The sequence below is a fragment of the Drosophila kikkawai genome, chromosome 3R (assembly GCF_030179895.1).
Source record: "Drosophila kikkawai strain 14028-0561.14 chromosome 3R, DkikHiC1v2, whole genome shotgun sequence".
Lineage (NCBI taxonomy): Eukaryota > Metazoa > Arthropoda > Insecta > Diptera > Drosophilidae > Drosophila > Drosophila kikkawai.
Window position 1 is genome coordinate 14,991,076 of NC_091731.1, and position 25,449 is coordinate 15,016,524.

General features: G+C 36.5%; 2 protein-coding genes and 1 long non-coding RNA gene across 8 annotated transcripts in view; 2 read left to right on the top strand and 1 right to left on the bottom strand.

Annotated features, from left to right (window-relative positions):
- Positions 1 to 7,958: 7,958 nt before the first annotated feature.
- LOC108084312 (leucine-rich repeat-containing protein 57-like) lies at positions 7,959 to 13,915 on the bottom strand. The gene is made up of 3 exons (XM_017180477.2): positions 13,755 to 13,915; positions 9,022 to 9,540; positions 7,959 to 8,918 (listed from the first exon to the last, which is right to left on the bottom strand). Exons 1-3 carry the CDS (start codon positions 13,773 to 13,775, stop codon positions 8,727 to 8,729), a joined length of 732 nt encoding a protein of 243 aa, XP_017035966.1. The 5' UTR covers positions 13,776 to 13,915; the 3' UTR covers positions 7,959 to 8,726.
- LOC108084313 (uncharacterized) lies at positions 10,338 to 12,993 on the top strand. Of its 6 annotated transcripts, none has more exons than XR_011445419.1 (6): positions 10,338 to 10,362; positions 11,323 to 11,463; positions 11,520 to 11,694; positions 11,762 to 11,829; positions 12,639 to 12,801; positions 12,861 to 12,993. It is a non-coding gene; the product is annotated as an uncharacterized lncRNA (long non-coding RNA). The 6 variants fall into 6 exon arrangements; XR_011445417.1 differs by adding an exon at positions 12,350 to 12,531 and having other exon boundaries at positions 10,344 to 11,463; XR_011445420.1 differs by adding an exon at positions 12,350 to 12,531 and having other exon boundaries at positions 10,344 to 11,463; positions 11,520 to 11,590.
- A 1,684-nt stretch (positions 13,916 to 15,599) lies between the features above and the next one.
- The window catches only part of Teh1 (tipE homolog 1), a 35,851-nt gene continuing 26,001 nt past the window's right edge, over positions 15,600 to 25,449 (top strand). The window contains exons 1-2 of the mRNA XM_017180143.3: positions 15,600 to 15,833; positions 18,427 to 19,548. Of these exons, the coding sequence (XP_017035632.1) occupies positions 18,779 to 19,548 (770 nt within the window). The 5' untranslated portion in view covers positions 15,600 to 15,833; positions 18,427 to 18,778. The remainder of the gene's footprint in view (positions 15,834 to 18,426; positions 19,549 to 25,449) is intronic.

A 25,449-nucleotide genomic window follows, 5' to 3' on the forward strand; every position in this document is an offset into this window, starting at 1 on the left:
ATAATATACAGTAATAAATGGTGAAAAATATTAAAATATCATAGTTCTCAACCCCAAAGGGATTCAAAGTGATATGGTGAAAACACTTTTAGTATGCTTGGCTAAAAATACTCATATCAAAAACTTTTTTCTACAATATGCAGTTTAGTATACATCCTTTTATAGTTGTAAAAATAGAATTTGTATATATTTTTTATAGTTCTCAACTTCAAAGGATTTCATATACAGTTCTATATAACTTCCTGTTCATAAAGTATGCCCAAATGCCGCATTATCTTATGTGTAGCAGATCGGAAAAGAGCCGGCCGGTTTTCTGGTCTGCAACGATAACGTCACGAATTTAACAGTTAAAGAGAGACCGAGTGCGAGTGCCCGTGTGTGTATCTGTGTATACATGTATAAGTATTTGTGCAGGGGAGCTTTGGGGTCTCACTCTCTCGGCGGCTCACAGCTGTTATATGCTTCGAAATTCATTCGATTTTGTTTACATCGGCTCGGTGTACTGTTGTTGCTTTTACTGCTGCTGAAATCCATGCTGCTGCTGATGGATATTCGACGTTTGTTGGTATTTTCGGGTGTTCGGGCTCTCTTCTCTTTTATGTTGAGTATGCTGCTGGCGTTGTTGTTGCCTTTGGAATGACCTCTGTAGGCATTTATTCTCCGGCGACGTCAGCAAATTGCGGTGGAAGGGGGGCGATTGCTCCGCTTCTTCTTGTTCTTCTTCATCTTCCGCTCTGCCCAATCTTCAACTCCAATAACTGTGAAGCACATCCATCGAAACATCGAAATATCCAACAATTTGCGTAGTTGTTTTGTACTGGAGTTTTTGCGTTCTCAGTTCGATTTTTCGGGGTGGATTTTCCGGGATTTTCACGCCGCCAGCATTTCAAAAGACGTCATTGGCAAACGGAGTTGGAGTTGCTTCAGCAAATGTGTTAAAATGCACTGCGCACTTCCCCTTCCAACAGCCCTAATGTTTAATGATGTAAAAAGTTCCCAAAAATGGAGGACAGTTGAAGACCTTGCCAGATAAAGAATGCCCGCAGGGCTTATCTAGCCGAAAAACTTTACTGATTACCCGCGCAGGAAACGAACGAACATTCACTGGAAAAATTATTGTTTGAATGGCTTTCAAATAAGCATACTTATTTCAATTGTCATTGATTTTAGGTCATTTAAAAGCGGTTATTAAATAATATTAAAGCTTACAAAAATGAAGCAACAACCCAAAATATCTTATTTCCTACTTTTTGATATTTTTTAATTGATTTAAAGTTCAGTGTTGCTATTTATTTGTATATATATATTATCTAATTTTTTAAACAAATTCCATTAATATTTAAAATATTACTATTATAAATTAGCTAAGTAATTAAAAAGAGTAACCCCTCAAAACTACCTATGGGATTGCTTATTTTGGTTTATTTATTTATTTTTTATAAATTTATGAAGCTTAACTATGTTTAATTTTGTTAGATACTAGCTTTAAACACATTTGCAAGCTATTTAAAATGCAAATGCAAGCTATAAGAAAATGTGTCATTTTAAAACTGCTTTTCAGAGACTGATTCCGAGATTCCGACTCTCTTTTTTGTTGTTTTCGCCATTAGCACACTTAAAGAACAAGAAGATGAAGATGAGAGGGGCGGCCAAGTGCAAAGATGAACTATCTGGACAAATTCAATTAATCATTTCTCTAGTGAAAATTCCAAAAGCAGCGGCACTACCAACAACAGCAACCACAATGTAAGTCAACAGAGCGTTACCAGCGAGCAACAACAAATACGCAGTTACGAAAAGAAAACAACAAAGTGAATGGGAATGCAATCCATGAGTTACAAAACCAACTAGCGAGCGAGCAAACGAACCAACGAAACAAGGAAAAAAGGCACAACGCAAAAGGCAAAACCAAAACAAAGCATAGGCGTTAGATGGTAGGAGGTGGAGAGAGATACATTGGATACAGAAAACATGAACACACACAGATACACACATACAAGCGCATTGACACATTACCAAACTGGAAAATAGGTCAACCAGTTGAGGGCAAGAGAGGCCGGCTCTCGCGCACGAGAGAGCAACATTACAGCACGTAAGAGAGACCAATACGGAGGCAGAAAGAGCGTGCAATTAGAACGGGAACCGACCGATTGAAGAGAATCCCAATCAGAGGGGAGAGGGGCAGCCAGCAGCTGTTGCACTTGAGTTCCCACTGCCCTCCCTACTCCCTCTCTCCCATACACCCCTTAAGTTTTGAGATTTCTTTTTATTGGAATTTTATGAAAATTAAACCGGATTTTTCGGATTTCTTTGTAAAGTTGTAATTATTCAGGCCTGCTCCGGTAATCGAAAACGGCAAGAATTTTTCGTTTTCGTTTTTGAAAACGAGAAATTGGTGCTCCGGTAATCGAAATCGAAAGATTTTTTCGATTTGAAAAACGGGCACCTTTTTCTGGCCGGAATGAAAAGTAAATGGCTTTTTATATATGAAATCAGATCTTATTTACAAAAGGAAAAAAATAGTTTACTCAGTGGTCTATTGATGTTTATTCCACAACACCATAAGATCATTCTGGCAGGTAGTTATTTTATAAAAAATTTATTTCTGACCCCACCTCAGATTTGACAGCAAAATTTTTGCCGTGTTTACCCAGTTTTCTCGTTTTGGCGATAGGTCGATAAGTTCACCGCAAAAAGCTATCGCCAAGGTTGCCATATTGTTGGTGGAACGAAACAGCCAGTTAAAAATACTTATAAAATATAAATGAATACATTAATAACTTTAAAGGACCGCCAAAATGGTTGTTTATAATTAATGCTATTTAATGTGATTACTTAAATGGTCCAAATTAATCAAATAATTATTTGAGACCACCGGAATTAAAACTGTGAAAAGTGTGGCAGCATCTTAGGTGCATAGATTTGCTAAACTCTACCATTTTTTGCCTTTTTCTGGCTTATAAAAAGGGCAATTGTAAATATAATAGGCAGTACTTTACGTTGTTTGCTAATTACCAAGAACACAAGCTAGCTGCTTGAGCAGTGAGAAACGATGAGAAACGAAACATTCCGATAGCAGAAATTTGCCGAAAACCGGAGCAGCTAAAAACGAAAACGGTTCGTTTTCGCCCAAAACGAAATCGAAAAAATTTTACGATTACCGGAGCAGGCCTGATTATTTTTTTTTCTTTCTTTCTTATTTTCCAGCGCATTTGGTAGGGCGCCGTATTTTTATTCCCTTTTTTTATCATATGCTTATGAGAGTATGTGTATCTGTGTTTGGGGATTTGATTGGATTGAATTGCCTTCGAAACCGGATTTCGAAAATATGTATGTCACTCTCCTCCGTCACTACCGTTCCATTCAATTACGATGCCTAGGCATTGCTACATGTCGCTATATATCTTTATGTATTACTATATATCACTGTTTATCATCATATATTGATATATTTATTTATCCGTGGATAAGACACAAGTATAAAATACAATCGTGGCCTTTGTTGACTAGAAATCAACTTGAAATCACCCTGATCCGCTCGAAAAGATGAAGAAATAATGAAGATGAGGATGATTATGATGAAGATGACACAGGGAAAGCGCAAGTTGTATGCAAATAAATTGGCTAAATTATTATATAAGTGGCTTTCACAAATTACACTTGACCTAGGCAGAGTTTCAAAAACAAAATAAAAACACCCTTAACCACCCTCGGGACGGTGACATTTCTTTGACTCTAGTTGTTAATTATATGGAAATATTGAAGGCAGCATAAAATATAGCCACAGAGAAGGTAACCTTAAACTTTATTTTGGGGATTTTAAAAAGTCAAATTTTACATACTAAAAAATTCAATTTACACAGAATTTGGTATACCAAAGTTGAATTGGTTACTTTTAAACTCCTTTTTTAATGGGTTTTCAAACATTAGAGATTTCTAAAGCACCCGAGATTATCGGGTCTTGCATTGTATTATTTATTGCATACTTTTAGACGCATATTTAAGGGATTTTAACCCCCCTTTTGCATTTTTTTAACCTTGTTGATTGTATTTCATTTATTTAACGTTTTTTTTTCATTACCTTTATTATTTTTAACCATTGCTTTATATTGTTAGAAAATTATTTTTAAGAACTCTTTCGGAAATACAATCATATTTCCCACCCCTACTCTTTTCTATTATATTTTCTAATAAGAACGGGCTAACTATTATTATTAAAAATGTGTATTTTAAATTACCATTAAATAAGTAACATTATTAACTTGGACCTAAAAATTAATTCTGTTAATTGACTTTATAAATTAAACTTATCATGGACTTGTTATATTTCATGAATTTCTAAGAAACAGATTACCAAATCTCGCTTCACCTGAAACTAAATGCCTTTTGTTCATTTAAATTATGCTTAATGCTTTTCCCTACGATTTTCAGCTCTTATTAGGCAGTGACGCCATCAACCCCCTCTGAGGACTGGTAACTAATTAGAGCCGCTTCGACTGAGGGCCAGAGTTTGGCCAGGCACATGTCAAGAAGTCTGGCAAATTTGCTGTCATGACTGCGAACTTGGACGTAGATATGGATGTGGATATGGACATTGGGGCCCTGGACATGAACATGGACATGGATGTTGATGTGGACATGCCACCGACGCCGCGTCGAGTTGTCCGTCAAAAATGTCAGCAGCCAAACAACGAACCAAACAAACAAACAAACACAAAACAGACACACTCCGCAAATCGCAGATGGCGGAAAATCGCCCTTGACTCGGGCTTAAACTTCGACTTGGACATCACAGCTTGAGCTGCGACTCCCACCCCGAAGAGCCGTGACATTTGGAGTTGCGTGTTGGGATCATTAGAATGTTTACCTGTATATGCCAGGTCTTGCGAGGGGCGATTCGTATGTACGCGACGAAATGGGAAATCAAGTTGCCAACGGACAACAGCGAGCGGGGTCGTGTGATTGATGTGAACATGTCAGCACGGACAGGAAAGTGGATGGAGTGGATAGGTGGTGTGTGTGTGCTCCGGGATGGGATCTGATCGGGTTCGGGAGGGAACCGACATGGCAGGAAGCATAAATTGTAGACAAAGATGAGCGCGGACACAAGATACAGATATGTTCGGGCTGCTATTACACGACTCACAATCAGCTGCAGATACAAATTTATGTCATGTGCAGTCGCTGGACATGTGAATGACAAAAAAGCATCGCCATAGAGTCGGAGCCTAGGAGTTTTGACAACCGGTTATGCACTGAGAGAAATGGTAAAACAAAATGGATTTATTATTGGGATGTTTAAACTGGCAAAACTATAGGTAAGGAGCAAAGAGGTGTAATGCTTCTAAAGATTTTATTCAGATTAAACATCAACTAAATAAATCCAAATGACAATAGTAAACCACCAATAAGAATATATAAAAATAATTTCCAGTGCATCATGGGAGCCAAAGTTTGAGCTGGAAGTTGTGAGTTTGGAGGCTTTGGACCAACCCAAGTCGATGGACGGGGGTCAAGCGACCACCTGACAGCGGCAACTTTCCTTGGCTTTTCCAGGCTGATTTCACCGTCGGACGATTCAATTTCCCTGGCAGGCCAGGAGAGGTGCCTCAGCTCCGCTCAGCTAGGCCGAGGCTGTGCGTGCTGTTGACATTGGGTCATAAATTCTGGCGGAAAACAGACAACAGTTTTCATTGTTCGGCTGCTCAGATGCAAGACCTTTGTTTGGACAATACACAAATATGGGCACTAGGCAAACACGCCGATACGCAGCAATAGACAAATAAATGCCTCGAAAGAAATTGGGTTGGGTTGGCAGAAGAGGGAGGAGGAGAGGCTGCAGCCAGCTGTCAGAGCCAAACTGTTGACTCTGGCAAAGTTCAATCGAGCAAACATTCAGCCAGCAAAACTACCCCCTGATCCTAGCTGCAATATCCCAAAATCCCAGCCCCGGAATCAGGCCAGAGACGCCACTCCGCCCAACCTTGGGCATCTCTGCAACCGTGCAGGTCTCAGGCCCAAATGGGTCAGCCGGCCACGTCACTTGCCACGACCTACTTTAGAAAGTTTTTTGGTAGCAGCATCCGTGTCAGGGGTGTGGACTGCGACAGTATCCTTGGCCCAGCATACAAAAGTATCAATAGTGGAGCAAGCCAAGGTTATGGATTGAGAATACCCTCTCGAAAGTGGAAATGAAAAGATATAGATTGAAAAATTTATGTTTCCAATAAAGAAACTAATTTTTAAGTTTTTATCTTTTTCATAAGAGTAAGAAATATACGCTTACTGTGATTATAAATAGCAACTTTTGCTGCAAAGGTATATGTGATTTAGAAACCAAAAATAGTGATTAAAAGCCTCCTTCTAGCTTTAGATCCGTGAATTACCCTACGTCTCAGCAGCCTGTGCGGCAAACTGTTCGGGTTTCAAATCTTCATTAAATCAAACAAATCATAGAAATAATCAATAATTACAATTATAAAGTAAAAGAATATATATATTGAATAATTTTTTGATTTTCTGAAGACTTCGATAAACTAAATAAATGTATTTTTACTTTACTTTACTATTTTACTTTTGTATTTGTACCGTAAGTGAATAGTAACATGTCTTAAAATATTTTTAAATTTGGAATTAGGAGTTGAAACAAAACATAGCTTTTCAGCTCTAGATCATTTCCTAACTTGTAATTTTAAAATGTTTGCAAAAATAAAGAATAATAAAGCATTTGTTAAACAATTTCAGAATTTGTGGTTTCAAAATAAGTATATGTATATATTGTTGATTCCGTTTATTGTTTTGGATTGAAGGTTTATTTATGTATAGCTTATATTCTGCTATATTCTATCTAGTCATTTCTTTAAATTTTCAATTGCTAATATTGCTGAGGATATATATTTAATTTATAAGGCATATCAGAGTGAAAAATACCAATATATTTAACTTATTAATCAACAAATTACTTAAAACTCTATAAATGATTTAGCAACTAACAAGAAGTTTAAGGACTTAGACCTTTAATGTATCATAATATAAAACCATTAATCTTACTCTACTGTACATAAATGTAAAAATAGTAAAAAACAATGATAATAATGTATTGTGTAGTGTATAGTGTATTTAAAGCTTATAAATAATAATGAATAAGTAATGCATATTTATCGAAACATTGCAACTATTTGCTTACCCAACACTAACCTTCAAGTAGTAGTGGGGTGTGACAGGAATTGATGGGCAAATTCCACGCCCACAAATGTATGTAGCATAGAAACCTTAGCACATTTTTTGCGACCAACATCAAGGACATGCCGCCAAGGGCAAACGCTGCGCGAGGTGTTTGTTGCTTGACCCAGTTTCCGTTTGGTTGTGCATGTCAGGGCTGCTCAGCTTTGAGGAAATGAAAACTGGGACAGTACACACACACACACACACACAAACTGATGTGGCAAAGAAAGCTCTATGTGTTGGGAAAAGCTTCGAGGAAAGAGCAGCAGCAGCAGCAGCAGGGTGATTCAGTTTCTGAGCTCAAAAATTAGCCGCCGCAAAGTATGCAGTTCTTTTTGTGATTTTACTGCAAGTAAGTTGGATTTTTACATACAAGTCAAATGGCAATTTGTATTTTAAACTTTAAAATTTAAGGAAATATATATAGGGTTTACGAATAGAGAAATGTAATTATATAGACTTATAGGTCGAGAAAAGGTAGATTTTTTATTTAAAAAATTAAATAATAATAATGGTGGGAATAATGGTGTATAAAATCTAAAGAATTTTCTGTTCTAAAATTAAAATAAAAAAAAAATAAATAAAATCTATTCTAAAAAATAAAAAATAATTTTTAAAAACACATAAATTTAAATTTTTTTTAAAACTTTATTGAAATATATAATTAAAAAAAAATTAAATACATATATTGGTAATTCTAAAAATAATGTACTGCAGTAAGAAAATTCAAAATATAATTCTTTCTTTATTTATTTTATTTTTAATTTTTATATAGGCAGTTCTCTTATGTCAAACGCGATATTCAAACTGAAAAAAACATGGGTCAAGACTTTATTTTTATTTTAAAAAAATTTGAAACTTTTAACTCTTGGTTAGCACTATAATTTGTGCAAAGTTCGTTTTTGGACAATTGTTCGTTTTCAAGATAATTAAAAATATGTAAGTCATTCACATGCGATCGTACAGAAATAACTTTTTCAAAAAACAAACTTAAGCCCTGATTTATGCGAAACGTGATAAAATATTTCACGTAACGTATTATTCGTAGAGTAATCCTTATAATGTAATCTTTATAATAATCTTTATCTTAAAAAATATTAAGTATTTTTTTTAAATTGAATTTTAATCCCTGTCGCACGCAACACTTTTATTTTACAATTATTACAAATATTTAAAATTAAGTGATTATCAAAATTACAATATAACATCCTTTGAATGTTGTTGGTAGAAAAAATAATATAATTTTATATTTATATACATTTTTTTTTTTTAATTTTGTGATATGTATATATTGAATTTATTAAAATTACAAATATTTAAAATTAAACAAAAAATTTCAGCACAAACTTTAACACAAACTTAAAAACCAAAAACATCTTTCAAAAAATATATTCTATATAACATCCAAAATTTTATCCATGTCTAAAACAATGAAAAGTGCGAAAAATCTGATATTTGTGGCATGCGACAGTGATGTAAATTAAATTTCATTCTAGCACAAGCTAAATTAGACAAAAATTATATCCACAATAAATTACAAAAATTATAAAAATGACTGCAATAAGAATCAAATGATATATCCATTCTGAGGGATATTCAACGTTATCGATATCACTGTGGCACTGTATCGATATCGGCATCGGCGGATCCTTGCCATGCAAAGTACATTCGATGACTGTCAAGTCAGAAGTTATCTATATGATATATGAAGATATGTTAATGATTATAATATAGTATTATATATAATATTAATATATTATTTTAATATTATGATCATAGTGTAAAAAATAAACTTACATTGTACATTCTCTGAACTGAAGATGAGTTGCAATTGCACAGGATGGGATTCCCCAGGACAATCGCTATGGTGTTAGTCAGGCCAAAGATGCTGTGCATATCCGTAAGCTGATTATAGCTCACATCGATAGTGTGAATCGGCGGCATTTCCTCGGGCAGGTCCTTGAGGTAGTTGTGGCTGATGTTCAAGCTCTTAAGCCGAGTCCAAGCACCGAAATTATAAGTGACCAGGCTGCTGATCTTGTTCCGGGACAGATCCAGGTGCTTCAGGTCCTTGAATCCACTCAATTTCAGTTCTTCCGGCACTTTCTGCAAATCGTTGCCAGACAGATCCAAGGATTCTAACCCCTGCCTAGCCAAGCATTCGAAATCGAGGTCCAGTTCGGTGTTTTTGGAACAATCGGCCATCAAACCCCCAGTGGTTACGTCAGTCCCAATCAAACAGCCGCATAGTTTCATTAATGGGGGACAGATTGACATAGTTAAATGCATAACTATAATAAAATGTCTGATAAGCATCTACAGTGATAGAGAAAAGTAACGAAACGGATATGAAACAAGTTATCTTAAATTCAGCTAGTAAATAAATTTAAAGGAAGTAAATATAATGATAATTAAGTAAAGTTAAGTTATATAATAAAAAATCAAATAGTAATGATTATATTTTGTTTTTTTATCTTTTTAAGATATTCATAGAGTAAAAAAAATATTTAAAATAAAAATTAAATTAATTAATTAAAAAAATAAAATAAAATGTTAAATTAATGATTATTAACCATTTTTAATTTTGTTGCTTAGAATAATAGAAAAAATCATATATTTAATTGATAATTATAATTGAAAAATAAAAAGGATCATAATTTACGGTCCCTGATATTGACTTTATAAAAAACTAGTAACCTGATCATTTTGGTTACTAGTTTTTTATAAAGTCAATATCAGGGACCGTAAATTATGATTCTTTTTATTTATAAGAAGATAACTTATAAGAAGATAACTGAAAATTGGCAATACTAATTGAAATTGACACAGAACAAATATAAGTAAGTGATGGTTCTTTCATAGCAATAAAAAAGGAATGAGGTTAACTATCAGAACACAGTAATATGCCTTTTATAGGTCTTATCTGTTTTCCAAAGGTTTTACTAGTTACAAACTTTCTACGATCAGTAAATAATCTAAACCTACAGCATGTAATTGCCTATATCAGTTAGCTTTATCAATTGATAGACTTCCGTTAGTCTATAAAGTGCTAACTGCATTTCGTATTATCTTTGCCTAGAGTACACTTAGTTTTGTTTTAGTTAGCTAGTGATTAGATGGCCAGTCTGAAGACAAAACGTATTATTGGTTTCCTTAACACAAACAGATTTTAAAAGCTAATAATAATTAAGATTTATTTTCAAGTTATATAGTAATCCAAAAAGTGTTATCATACCTGGATTTTATATAGTAATTTTGCTATAAAAAGCTGCTAAATTCTGACATTTTTATGAGATAAGAAGAGTAACATTTCTGAACTCAAGAAGCTTAATTTAAAATTGAATGACGCCAAAGATCCAAATGAAACACTCTCTCCTTAAGTGATAAGACTTTACAGAAACATATTCTGTTAAATTCTTGTTAAGCTCTGAATAAAAAAAGAACACAGTATGCAGATAATAAATACACATACAGGGTGCGCCATATTTTATGATGGTATATTAACATTGAATATCTTTGTAAATAAACAACCGATTTTCAAGTATGAGATATATTTATTTAATTTTGTTCAGTACAATTTCTTTAGACTAATTTTTGAAAACAACATCAATCAAGTGGCCGCCTTTATTGGACACAGCAAAGAGTGCCCTTTGTGCTGATTTGCCATCACTTTTTCTAGCATCTCAGGTGGTATAGCGATCACTTTTGCACGAAAATTTGCCTTGAGCTCGTCAACGGTTTGAGGCTTGCTGGCAAAAACTTTGCTCTTTAAATATCCCTACAAAAAGAAGTCCAGAGGCGTCAAATCTGGAGATCTAGGTGGCTTAACGATATCGCTTTTTTTTTTTTAATTCAACACAACTGAACGACTGTTTCCAATGTAAAGTGTTATTATTTAAGCGCGTTCTTTATATGTGAAGCGATTCATGATTAAAATTTTGTTAAACTAAGGGTTTCAACACTAGTCTACTCAAGTTAATCGGTTCACTAATGACAAAGTTATTCAATGTTTACATACCGACAAAAAAGATGGCGCACCCTGTACATATTTATGTTTTTTAATGAAAAAGATTATGGTTTTTCTGCAATTGAGCACAGCTCAGAAGCGAAACAGAAGCGTTGAGAAATATTCCTCTCGGGACTCGCCTCTAATTAACATCGAACTTATGAGAAAACCTCTGGAAATTTCTAGAACACATTGTTATCTGAAGAGTAAATATCTATTTCCGGCTTGAAACTGTAAGTTTTTATCCAAAGACCAAACATATTACTTACTAATTTTATTCTTTTTTTAGGCAATTTCGCAACAAAAGAGAGGCATAAATATTTAATTTGCTGACAAATACGAATTTTAAAAGGATTTAATGTGATTTACTTTATAAAATAAACAAATATTATCCTAATTTTATTTGAAACGGCAAATATTTAAAGAGTGAAGATTCAGACGCAATCAAAATTCAATTTTAAAATGTATTATACGTGTGCTTAAATATAAATACATTTAATAATTCTATTTCCATTTCTGTTTTACTTACAGGATATTCAACACTTAAAATCATCGCTTAAACTTGGACAAAATTAAATAAAAATAAAACTATAAATATGGTAATAAGATTACTACACGTTAATTAGAAAATATTGTGAACATAAAGTTTTTAATGTTTCAAGTTAATCGATTTTAAACGAAGTGAGTAAATTGCTTAGAACAGGATGGATCTACATAACTAAATCGACTGGTGAAGCTTATAAAAAAAATATATATTTATATAAGTTGTTCGAGACTATATAAACGTACAAACAAACATATATATTCTTGATCAACATCACCAGGCGACGCGATATAATAACCTTCGTCGGTTCGTCTGTTTCTCTGCGACTTACATACTCAGTTTATAGACTACAAAGACTATGAAGTCAAGTTTAAGTACACAAATATAGCTTATGGTCGATCATGAATATGTCGTTCATTTAAATATATATCATATATCGAATTGCAAGCTAACATCAGTTTAGGGATCTTGACTAGAATCAGACTGCGCTTAAAGAACTGTATAGAGTTGCCAAAAATCAACCTACAACCTATACATTTATAGGCACTTAACTTATTCCAATTTTTTCGTTACAGAGAGGAAGAGCAACTTGCATTTTAATTATTTTTAATTTTGTAAATGCAAAATTATTGTAAATTACTATATGAATTTATGAATTCTGCTCACGGATCGTTTTCTTTATGTATCATTAATATCATATCATACTAAAAATATCTGGCGAATCCAAATTTTATTCAAAACTGCAAATATTTAAAAGGTGATAATTCAGACGCATTCAAAATTCAATTTTTTAAATACATACAATCAATGCTTTTAAATACATTTCATTTCATTTCTTTATTTCCACTTCTCTTTTACTTACAGGCAATTTAACCCATAAAATCATCGTTTGAACTTGGACAAAATAAAGTAAATTTGAAAATATTGTGAAATATTTTTCGATTATGATATTATGAATATATCTTTCAAAAGTATATATCATATATAGAAATGGAATCTAATGTGTATTTAAACTTGACTTAGACTTGTAAGTTAACATGTATACATTTATAGACACGTTTACTAATTTAATTTTTTTCGTTACAGAGAGGGGAAGAGCCACTTGAATGTTTTAACTACTTGCATTTTCTATGAAAAACAAAATGATTACCTTTTTTTCATTTTATAAATGCAAAATTCTTGTAAATTACTACATGAATATATGAAAATTACTCATGGATTGTGTTTTTTATGTTATCTTTCCAAAGATTCCTACCTTTTCTTATTGATAGTTCTTTAAAACTTTTCTACCAAAATGTCAGCTGAAGTCTTTATTCAATTCATGGCGGAACCCTATATGTAACACTTTTGTATTATATTTAGTGAATTTAAAGAAAGAAATGTATAATTATATGTTGTATAATAATTAAATTTAATATATTTAAAAGACGAAATAAATAAATATATACATATGTACAAAGATACATATGTTAACGCTTAAAACGCACCTGAAAAATAAAAACAAATTTTAAACAAAGATTTTTGGCTAAAGCGTGTTAATTTTAAATGAAGGTAAGATTTATTAAGTACATAACATACAAATATATTATTTAATAAAAAATAATCAGTAGAACACAAATATTATGGATATGTTACTATTTTTAGTGAATTTCTTTTAGGGATTCCATTTATATAAGTACTTATGTATTTCAGGCTTTCTTTATAAGACATAAAAAGTAAAATTAAGAGTTGCAAACAGGAGGTGCATTTGACAATGACAATGACTCACATGAAAAAAAGTGATACTATTTTCGGAAATAACACCATCTATAGGTACAAAAATGCAGCAAGTACGCCTTTCTCAAAGATAAGCCGCAGATTTTTTCACTTTATGTATTTTTGATCCTGTTTGAAGTCACCCAGATCAAATAAAATCATAGACATTACTTGCAAAATTGTACTCAGTATATATGAATATAATATATAAATATTTTTACTTACTGCCATCATTTTTTGCTGCATAATAACTTGTTATCAGTTATGGTATTTTATTTATATGTTTCTCTTACGGCTTGTTATATATTTTCCTGTTTTTTTATTTAGATAACTTTTCCTAATTGTCTTTTTGCTTAATATTTGTATAGTCTATTTAACTTGTGGTGCAAATTGGAGATGATACCGGTTTGCGATCTTCGATCAATTGTGTGCGATAAAACTATCGATACATTCGTTTTGATCCAATTAAAGGCATCGTTTTTACTAGGACTGCATTTTAAATTAATCCATTTTTGGTGAAAATTACATATATTTTTTTTATTAATAAAGGGTACGCTGTGTACGCTGATATGTGTATTCGAACTTTAATATATAATATATTATAATAAATAAAAATTATTTTCGATCAAAAAATATTATAAAAAAAAAAATAATAATTATTAATATTAATAAAAATTATTATTTTAATTATTTCCAATTAATTTAATTATTTCATTCATTTTTTATTTTTTAGGTTGAGTTATTTAACTAAATTTATTTTAAGTTTTAAACCTTTTTTGTTGTTAGTTAATTTGTGTTTCCTAGAAAATGGTAAAAGTAAAGAAAACGATAAAGATTTCTAAGACAAATTAAAACCTCTCAAATTGCAATGAGCATCTCTGACAAAAAAAGCTGTCCTTAATGGTTTCTGTATAAGCTAAAAGCTTTTCGCTTTACACTGGCCGTATAAAATAGGCATAACTGTATTTATTTTTAAAACCAAGTTTTAGTAAAGTTAAATTATTCTTTAAATTTGTTGTGATGTTATTTAATAAATATCACTGAACAGCAGGGCGTATACTTGATGCGTATTCCTAATGAGTATACTTAATGCGTATACTTAATGCGTTTACTTGATTCAATTAAGGTGGTTGTATACTTGCGTAAACTTGATCACTTATCAATATAAACCAGTGACATTTTTATTATTTTAACATTACATTAATATTTACATCTGTTTATCTAAAATAAAAATTTTTAAACTGTAATAATTACTACTCTAGATTCACTAGTACTAGAAGCGTATACTTGACCACGTATACATATAAATATATAAAAATATATAAATATAAATATATAAATATATAAAAATATATAAATATATAAATATTCCTCTTTTTTTCTATTTTAACATTACATTAATATTTATATCTGTACACTAGCGCACGGTACTTTTAAAGCTGTATACCTTAAATAACAATTTTCCATTTTTAAGAATTTGTACTCGAATTATAATTAAACATACTGGTAAAATAATTAAATATTATTATTATTATATTAATTAAAATAATTTAATTACGATTTCTTTTAAACCAACAGTTTAAATTATTAAAAGAGATATTTAAAAAACCGTTTACTATCAAGTTAAACTGATATTTGAGCAGTGTTTGTCGTGCGTAATCCGAGCCCTGGTAAATCGGCCAAAGCAAGCAGTGCAGATTTGTTATGCCAACACAGCCTGTCTTTCAAGCTCCCTCTACGGAGAACGCTATTGTCCTGAGAGAGAGAGTAAGGACCCACCGAGAGCTGAATATGAGGCGCGCGCACACGCGAATCCTTGACGCTCGTTACTTCGTGCAAGTTGCGCCGCGTCGCTGGCTGCGCTGCCACCAACGGACGTCGACGTTGACGCACCGCCACAACGCCGCCCCCGCTAAGGCGGGATAAAGGGGAAACGAAGTGAAGCAGGCGGAAGGCGGGGCTTAGCGGGAAGGGGAAGCAGGGACGACGACGGCGGGACTCCCGAGTCCGGGTCCGCAGTCCACAGTCCGGAGTCGTCGTCAGTTTTGGACAAACACTCCGAGAGGCACGTCAGGGCCAAGCGCGCGCGCTTCTCGTGTCTGTGTGATTCTGTCTGTCTGTCTGTCCGCCGACTTGTGCGTGAACGTGAACGTGAACGCGAACGGGAGCGTGTGTGTGTGCGTGAGCCAATGGCTGCCGCCGTGCTAGCCAATTCCTATTCTGTGGCAACAACAAATACCGTGCCGTAATCGCCGTCGAGCAAAAGCTACGAAGAAAGTCTGGCCCGCAAAATTCAAGTGCAAAGTATATATCAAATCAAGTGAAAGTTTAACCCTGCCACAAGTCCCCCCCGCCGCACCAACCCCCTTTTTTCTCTACCTTTTACCAAAAATCAAGAATATCAGGAAACAGCAGAAAAACCAAAGGGAAAAATAAAACAATAAGCAACAGAGCGGCAACAACAATTACAACCACAATCAGCGTTAGCAACAAAATCAACAAAGTTGAGCTCCGGCAGAGCGGGAAAAGCGGTGTGGGCTGCCATTTCAGGCTGTCAAAAGTTAGTCGGACTCCCGAGCTTAATGTTTTATTTTCATTTTCATTTATATTTCTATTTCCACTCTAGTTTTTAGTTGCCTTTCCTTCCATTCCACCCACAGAGCTCCGTTGCGTCCTCCGCGATTTCGCTGCTCTCTCTCCGCAGAAGGCGTGGCGTGGCGCGGGCGGCCTGCCCGTGCACATAGAATAAATTGTATACTAAATGAGGATTATTATATTTTTATTTCAAGAATTGGGTGACAGTATCTAAAAGTTGGGGAAGTATAAGATAAAAAACTACAGCTTTGGATTCTTTAATGAAATTATTTTTATACACTTTAAATAAGACAAATATTATATTATATTATAATTATAATGAAAACTTAATTAATAAAAACTTTACAAGTTAAAAATTGAAATCTGTTAGTGTTTCTTGTAGCTGATTAGTAACGATAATTAGGGCTTTTACAGAGACTATTTTAGAATTCGATCTGTAAACTTTTAAAATATGGTTTTTAGTTCGTCTTAATTTTAAGAAATAATTGTTTATGTATGTATTCTTTAGTTTAAAGAAATTGTAGGTTCAGTAATTAGATGATATAATAGCCTCAGCCAAGAATTTTCATTTTGTATCAGCTTTGGAAAGGAAAACATATCTTGACACTAAAACATAGGTCTATTTATCACTTTTTAAAACAAAATATTTTATTTTTTAGACTATTAAAAAAAAGTCAATAATTTTGCTATAAAATCTTACACCCTAAGAAAGCACACTACCCGGAATTCGTTAACTACAAAATAGCATTGCATACCACCTAAAGAGTTTTTAATTGGTTTCTATACCAATCACGATATTTTACTTTTACTTACTTAAATAAATAAAAGGAAATTCATTGAGTTTTCAACTTTTTCTCTTGGGTTTCTTCGTAAATTCTATTTTCTTATTTTTAATTATCAAATGCTTCCTCCACTCCTATTTTTTCCCGTGTACCTGCGACTTAATTCTTATGGCAATGACAGCCGCTCAAGGAGTTTTCCCAAGCGCGTTCGCCTGGTCTGCTGCTGCTAAATGGCTGTCCAAGGGAGACCCAGGCTTGGGGGAATGCTTCCACAATTTAAGGTTCAAATGTCAAGTCGCGAGTCGCTTAGATAATTTGCTCACAAAAATCTATGTGTGGCGGCCGGCCAGCTTTACTTGCATTACTCATACGCCGCGTTGCCGCGAGCGAAGCATGAAAATGAAATCATACCAACTACACTGAGAAGCAATAAACGTTAAGCTCACCTACCAACTGTCAGTGTGTCCGACTGTGTGTGTGTGTGCGAGGTAGTGTGGGTGTCTATGATGAAAATTGTGAAATGCGTGCCATGGCAAAAAACAAAAGGCAGGAAAATAAATGAAAATGAAATGAAACGAAACAGACCAGCAATAAAAACGGGGCAAAAAGAGGGCTAACTGTGGGTCCGCTAATGTCCGAAAACCTGGCCGAAAGTCCAGAGTCACGCGAAGTTGCAGCAACAACAACAACAATGGATAACAGCAGATGGAATAACCATTTTGAAGTGGACAGGCCGCCAAGGTGAACCAAGGATGTCGCAGAAAACTCGTTAGATCGCACAGAGAGATCTGCACATAAATCAGGGGCCACAGAGCTGGCTGCAAAAATGCAAATAGATTGAAAAATAATAAGCAAAATGCCATGGCACACGCTGGCAACTAAAAGGGAAAAGCCGCCGTCGCACAAAATGTGTAGCATAAATAATTCCGCCCACAAAAAGGTTACACAGTCACTAGGGCGACACGCCAGCAGACAGGCGAACGCCGGCGTTGGCTTCGCAGCTGGCAGCGAAGCTGTCAGTTCTCTCACTCTCCATTTTGGAAATCCTCTCTGCCAAATCTAAGCTTAGCTCTCCGAGTGCTCTCCCGTTTTAAACTAACCTACATCAACAGCTGTGACTTTGAGAAAAAAAAAAAAAGAGTGCCGCCCACGCAAGCCGCAAAGTGTGAAACGTACCTGAAAAATGCTGAATAAATGAAATAAAAACCTTTTCAACTTAATAATATCCTAATATATAAAACAAACAAAAAATATTAATTATAAATTTGCTGTCCATCTTGTTTTTTAGTGCTTTAAAGTGTGCGCAAACTAGCGAGTGGCGTAAACAATAGGAAAAGAACTCATGAAAAAGCCCGAGCGCGCTTTTCTCTGACTGTCGCTCCTGACTTTCTCTCTGCCTGTCTCTGTCTCTTTCTCTCCATCTTTGTTCCCCTGTCGCTTTCTCTTACTCTTACTTGCTCTCTATCTCTATCTCTCTTTCTGTCTGTCTGTCTCCTTCGGTGACCATTTCTGCGGAACAGCTGTTCCAAGCCTGTTTCTCTCCCTGCGCCGACGCGTGTGTACATAACCTCAATCGTCTCTGGATGTTGCGGTAGGCGAGAGATTCGGAAGCCAAGTGCAACGCCAGGAGCAAAGGAGCAAGAGCCAAGGAGCGGCAGCAGAGCGGCGACGGAGCAGCGTTGATGCCGTTGCAGCTGCTGCTGCGCAGCAAGCGACGACGACGACGACCACAGCAGCAGCAGCAACAACAACAACAGCACAAGGAGCAGCAACAGCAACAGCAGCAGCAGCAGCAGCAACGCCAGCAGCAGCAGCGGCGGAGGCAGCAGCAACAATCAGCAACATCAGCGCCCTGTGTGCACCGACAATAATATGAGGAGTGGCAGTTCGGAATTACTACTCGAGCAGCAACAACAAGAGCTACGGTTACGTAAAATCCGAGAACTGGCTCCGAAAAAGAAAAATGGCAATCGGCGCTTTCGTTCGTGGCGGGAACGTGCGCGTTTCTATGGCACCTCGACACTGGCCTTCTTCTCGGTGACCGCCGGCGCCTCGCTGCTCTTCCTCGTACCGCTCTACGTTGATCCGGCCATATCGACGCTGAGCCACGACTTTATCGAGAACCCAACGCTGTGCACAACGACGCGTCGCGAGGATCTCGTTGGCATCTTCAACTGCTCGTGGAGCTCCTGTCGCGAGGGCTGCACCTCGGACCTCTATCGCTGCGTTCACATCTACGTGACGTTCATTGAGCAGAATATCACGATACCGGCCAATATGACCGATTATAGCAACTATACAGCGGACTGGGAGCAGTCCGGGGAGGCCACGCTTCTGGTGAACATCAAGGGATGTGGCTATCCGCCCACGGTCACGTGCAAGGACTTCAATGGCTATTATGGCATCGAGGGCGCCATCTTTCCGTGCTTCTATTCGCGCAAAAATAAGACGGTGGTCCTTACGTCCTACAACCACGACAACCAGGTGGCCATGATCATCCACTTCTTCGCGGTGCCCTTTGTGATAACGGTCATCTCGTCCATTGCCCTCTGCATTATGCACTGCGACTGCCGCTGCAAGAAGGATCGCAGCCACCGACGGAATCGGCCGCAATGCCGAAGGCCGCGCATCGAGAATCTCAGGTGAGTGATGAAGGTGTCGCATTGGGAACTAATTAAGGAGTGTTAATAAGGATTAGTTGGGGTTTAAGGATAAGGACTTCAAATTGGGAACAAGATTCTTGATAAAAATGAATCTCTCTCGGTCTCTGTAGTTAACTATGGCAATTTCTGCTTACTTAAACCGGAAATCAAAAACCAAAAGGTTTCCTTTTAGATCAGGAGTCGCATTTCCTAGCTTAATACTTAATTATACTTAATTTAATTATGGATTCAGCGTGCTATTAACATGAAATTACCATTTCTATAAAAAAACATGGACATAACTTTTACCCAAAAAAATTCATTTCCCGGTTTATGCCATTTGGAAGAAGTTCTGCTTCCCTAATTTCATTTCTAATTAAACGAATTTGTATAAAACGTGCTGTGTGAATTTGAAATGACTTGGATTCACAAATATTAGTGCTCTCCCACCGCTGGACGGGGAATTTATTTGCATATTCGCTGAATTTAGAACGATTTTCGCTTTATGTACATTCCTTCCTTTTGGCCAGTAAGTTAATTTAACAAAACTTTCCCAGCAGGAACTTCCTTCCTGGCTGCGATATTTGCTTTCCTGGCGTCAGCGTAATTTAAATAATTCACTAATGACAGTTTCTGTATGTGTGCGCGGAGGGAACGTGTCAAGGGCGGGGTGCGGGTCTGGTGCTGGTGCGAAGTGTGTGGGTGGCTGTTGTTTTGTTATTATTTTGGAGTAATATGCGGTCTAAATTATTTATAAGACCAGCAGGCGTCGCATGTATGTATGTGCGCGGCCACCCTGCACCGCAGCCGAGGCATTAGCGCACGCACCAAGCACGCACCACATTGCGTATGATTGATATGTTGAGCTGTTGACAGAGCCGCCGGGGGTTTGAGGCTGTCTCTGGCTGGCATTGACTGCTAATGGAAGGGGAGGTGCCCGGGCACTGACAACGGGACAGCAGCTGACAATTACATTTGTCCTGCGAGTAAATAGTCCTGGCCATCGATTCAGGGACACTCCGACTCCTTGCAGCTGGTCTTTAATGCTCACTCCCTTGCTCGCTCGTTTTTATTGAATTCCCTTTGACTCCGTGGCTTTATCGAATCTCCTGCTCCATTGTTTGTTGCCCTCCATTTTCTCCTTTTTTTCGAGGAAATTTCCATCAGTTTTCAATTCTCATTGCACATCGATTCAATCGATAATGAATTGGTGGTCTGGTCCGCCCCCGTCCCCGTACTACCTGCAGTTCCTGTGCCTGCTTTTGTCCGCCCATCCACTTGGTACGTGCATTATTCAAATGTCATGCCAGCCAGGGCTCTCTCACATGCCAGCCAACCCGCCAGCCAAGTTGGGCAATTCCAGTTCGACGAGTGTTCCCCTCCTTGGATCCTTTGTTTTCACCTCCTTACAGGCCTGCAGGCTTGGACTGGCCAGGAGCCTTGTCGAAGTGCGAGGATGCTCTGTGTTCCTCGGCCTTGCTGGCTTAGAGATCATCGAAAAATTTCCATGTATAATCAAGTGTGGCCCCATTGCGGTCAAGTTGCACTCGAGGAAAAATATCCTTGAACGGGGAATTAATCTGTTTTTTTTTTAAGTTTGAAAGTTCATAGGGAGAAATCGATGGATCTGAAGTTGATAGCTTGCAATTGTAGCACTAGTGACTTTGAATTTAAAGTATATTCTTATTTTAACACATTTAGTCTTATATCTTTTACTTATTACTTATAATAATTATTACTTACTTATTATTTATTACTTTCCAATAACTATTTTTGGTATTAATTTACCATATCTTCTTTTTATTTACTAAAGTTTATTGAGAAGTATTACTTAAAGTTAATAGTATAAATTCGTGTATTTATATGTATTATATATGAGTATTAATTTATTTTATGGAAATAACGAATACGATTACTTATTCCAATGTATTTAAGAGACTAAGGCTGGTATTTTATTTACATTTACATTTTTTATATATATTTATATTAAATTATTTTACAACCTGTTGTTTCAAGGCTTCTCCTTTTCTTTGACAAGATCTTTGTAAATTTTAAATATAAACTCACGTTTTTATTCATTTATTGTATGTTTACCTGGACTTACTTAAAGCTTCTTGTATTCAAACATTTTTAAATATTTTTCATTTATATAATAGGGTTTTTAAACCGCTTAATGTGTTGCCACATAATTTTTTTTAGTACCAAATTTATTAAACATTTGTTTATTTTTATGTTTTATAAATTTGTAACACAATTTTGACTTGATTTTATTATTTTTAGAGGAATTACTAAGATGAGTGACTCTTTGCATTTTGATTCTAAGTAATTCTCAAGAAATCCTTTAGTTAAATGTCTTGTAAGGTTATTTTCGTTTTTCTAAGTGTACGCTAGCTATGTACAATGTGCGAATAAATCTGCGGATAGCTGAAGGTGCATTTCCAACATATATTCCCCCCCAAAAGAAAAGTTTTAGTTTCAAAATTCCTTTCGCCACGAAAGTGAGGCGTCGGCAGGTGCTGCTGAAATTTATCTAATGCGCATATTTTTGAGCTTGTTTTCAACGGAAATCACTAATAAAAACAATCGAGAAAGAGCTGTTGAAAAGTTGCGAAACAAAATGGCGTCAGCGTGTGCCGTTTGTTAATGCTATCTGCCATGCACACGGGCACACACACTCCTAGACACCGTCCCGTGTGTGTGTGTGTATGTTACATAATCAGCTTACCTTTCGCTGATGCTATTCCTTGTCGCTTTTGTCTGCGACTTTGTTTCAGTCACAGTTGCAGGACTCGGATTTGCAGGATATCGTTCACACGGCGTCACTCGACTTCAAACTCTTTCGAACAATATGCAAAACGCATGCAAAAATATCGCCTGTCAGTTGGTTGCATTTGCGAATGGCTAAAAGGGAGCGGTTGGAGTGGGTAACTCAGCTGCCAGCTGGCTAATGATTATGGGCAAGCGTTATGGCATTGTGCAAGTTTCGCACGTTGCCGCCATTGTCGAGTGCGGAGTCCATGCTCTGCATTAGCGCCACTCTCGGGCCACTTAATCATTTGGCCATAACGCAACTAAATCGCAGCCAATAAAGCAGCAGCCTGAGCAACTAAGTAGCCAGCAGAAGTTAAAAGCCAAGTAGCAGCAAGTATGTTAATACAGGTTCGAAGGGGAAATACCCTAGAGGAAAGGAAAATGTACAAAAATGTTTGAATTAAATCAAGTTTTGTGTTGCAGAAGGAATGATTAATTCCTTAATTTAGTTTCCTCTGCAAATTTGACGACCTCAACTCCCAGGTCAAACTCAAGTCTAATAAGGAATACTCAGACTAAGTGTTTTTGGCGCTAAAGTTTTATCCGGGGAAGATTAAATCAAGAAGAGCTTCAAAATTGCAATTCCGATTTTGCACAGCAAACTGGCTTCATAGTTTTGTGGTTCCCCTGGCGCAGGGTATAGCCACCATCAGCATCTTCTTCAAGTGCAGCTCAAACAAGAGTTTAAGGGTTCAGCAGCCAGGCGAGGGGCGGGAGGTGGGGTTGCAAATAGGGGTTTTGTGGTGCAAGATTGAGGGTGTGGGTGCCAACGGGGACGAAATGCTCCTAGTGTGGCCTACTTCTGTTTCTGCTTTTGCGGCTGCCTAGAAGCGTTTTCTTTTTTATCCTTTTTTTTTTTTGTGTTTTTGTTCTTTGTGTGAGTGTGCGAGAGTGTGCCACTTTGTGCTGGCTTCCTTTCTTTTATTTTATTTTTATAGAAAAATCAATTTTGCTCCTTTTATGAACATCCCAAGCAGCTGAGAATGCAACGAAGTCACGTCTTTCATTTTCCTAAATGATTTTCTACGAATTGTGTTTTTCCTCGCCATCTACATGCATGAAATTTCGGACGGACGGACGGACGGATTATTTGCCGAAAATTTGATGGGTGGCCAGTCGATGGTCAGGCGGAGCGAGAGAATGCCACAAGCTAAGGAGAAAAATATGTTTTTGCCACAAAAAAAAATATCAGAGAGTCACCAGAGTTTTTAAAACATTTTTAAACTATTTAACTAGTCTTACTGAAAACCCTAAGAATTTTAAATCTTAAGAATAGGAAACGTTCCCTGAATTTGTTTTTTTTTTAGCCCAACTTAATTATAAATATGGTCTTTATAATATTTTAAAGCATTTCTTTAAGCTGCCTGCTGCCCTTTTCTCCTGGAGAATCCCTGGTCTATCCTTTAGTTATCCTTGTGTTGTATATAATTATCCATAAGCTTTCCAAACAATTTCTAAAACTGCACCCTTTGCAAAAGACCCACCTGCTCAGGCTCACATAATCACAAGGCTTGGGTTCGATTTGTATTTGGATTTGGGTCCCGTTTCTGCTTCTTTTCTCCTTTGGCAGCCTGCCGCAATCTAATGACAACAACAAAAGACGCTTGATTATTGCTGAAATGCCGTTTAGTTGCGGACAGATGTTACCCGTGCACCCGTCACGTATCCTTATGCCAAGCTGGAAACAATGGTGGCACAGACCAACCAACAAAAAAAAAAAATAAGAATGAAAAAAAAGAGATCTCCTTTATCTAGAGGGTGCAAGGACACATATCCCCCACATTGTTGTAGTGGCCTATTTTTTATTTATCAGCGCCGAAAGGGGAACTAGGGAAGTGCAAGCTATCTCAATCTCGGACCCACACACATATGTATGTATAGAGTATCCGCAAGATGCGCCAGTCACCCTGAGAGCGTGAAAAGTCGCCTTTTCTCAACCAACTTTCGCCGCCCACAACGCCACCCCCAATCGATATTAATAATGCGCAGCATATGAATGCTGTTCAATAAATTTCCATTTCTTGCTCGGTTCCTGCCATTGAAATCGGCAATTGGAGATGGAGATTGGCCTGCGATGGGCGCAGGGATATAGAATATGGGCGATGGGCGTGGCTGTCGTAGTCATAGTCGTAGTCATCGTCGTCGTCAGTCAATTCATGTAAATCCCCAGAAAATCCCTATGCCCCCCCACCCATTTGCTTTGGGGAAAAGTCCGCTAAGTTAGTGGAGACGTTGCAAATGCTTCATTAATAACATGAACTGAAACGCGCACACACATTCCCCGGGGAATACATATTCATGAAGGCTCTTACGTAAATGCCAAGAACTTTCCGTCCTAACTATGAATCCGGAATGAAACTGCAAACGCCAAGAGAATGATACGGGTGGAAGGACTCGCTCTCTCGCCGTCTCTGTCTCATTGGAGTTTTTGGGCAGGACAAAAAAAAAACAAAATGGAAAGCCCTGAAAGCCCCAAGACAGAAAAAGTTCAAGTCCTGGAATTTCTTGTCGTCGTCGTCGCCCCGGATAATTTAGGTGTCTACATAACTCGGTAAAGTTCTCAAGCGTCTGACATTGCACAATCCAATCCGCGCACTTCAAGGATATTCACATCTGTGCTGTGCCGACGAGATGCAGGCATAAATATTGCACAAGAGTTGGATATTATCTAAATATGAATATGTTATTAAAAGGGAATTTATGGCCCAGCCAGCTTATTCCCTTCGTTTTTTTCCCCCTTCCCGTTTAAGATGAAGGATCTCATAATAAATTACGCACACACAAGCTCCCACACACATGTGTATGTACATATTTTTTTTTGCTAGGGAAACGCGTGCGCTTTTTAATGGTCGGACATTCGGTTTAATATGGCTGTTAGGACATCGTATAAACAAGGATATATAAATGTCCCGGACATATGGACGAAATTAAATGCCGCCGAATGGCGAAAAGCTGAGAACTGCTGCTTTAAAATTCAAAAAGTTTGTTTGTTTTGGGCAAAATGTATTTAAAGCTAGCCCTCATTTTGGACGATTACCATGAAAACACTTTTGAATTAACAACATTTAAAGTTTTAACAACACATTAAGG

Coding starts and splice junctions, on each gene's coding strand:
- LOC108084312 (XM_017180477.2), bottom strand. CDS start 13,775: ATGCAGCAAAAAATGATGGCA. Junction 9,541..13,754: donor TGCAGCAAAAAATGATGGCA/GTAAGTAAAAAT, acceptor CTATCACTGTAG/ATGCTTATCAGACATTTTAT. Junction 8,919..9,021: donor CAGTTCAGAGAATGTACAAT/GTAAGTTTATTT, acceptor TATATCATATAG/ATAACTTCTGACTTGACAGT.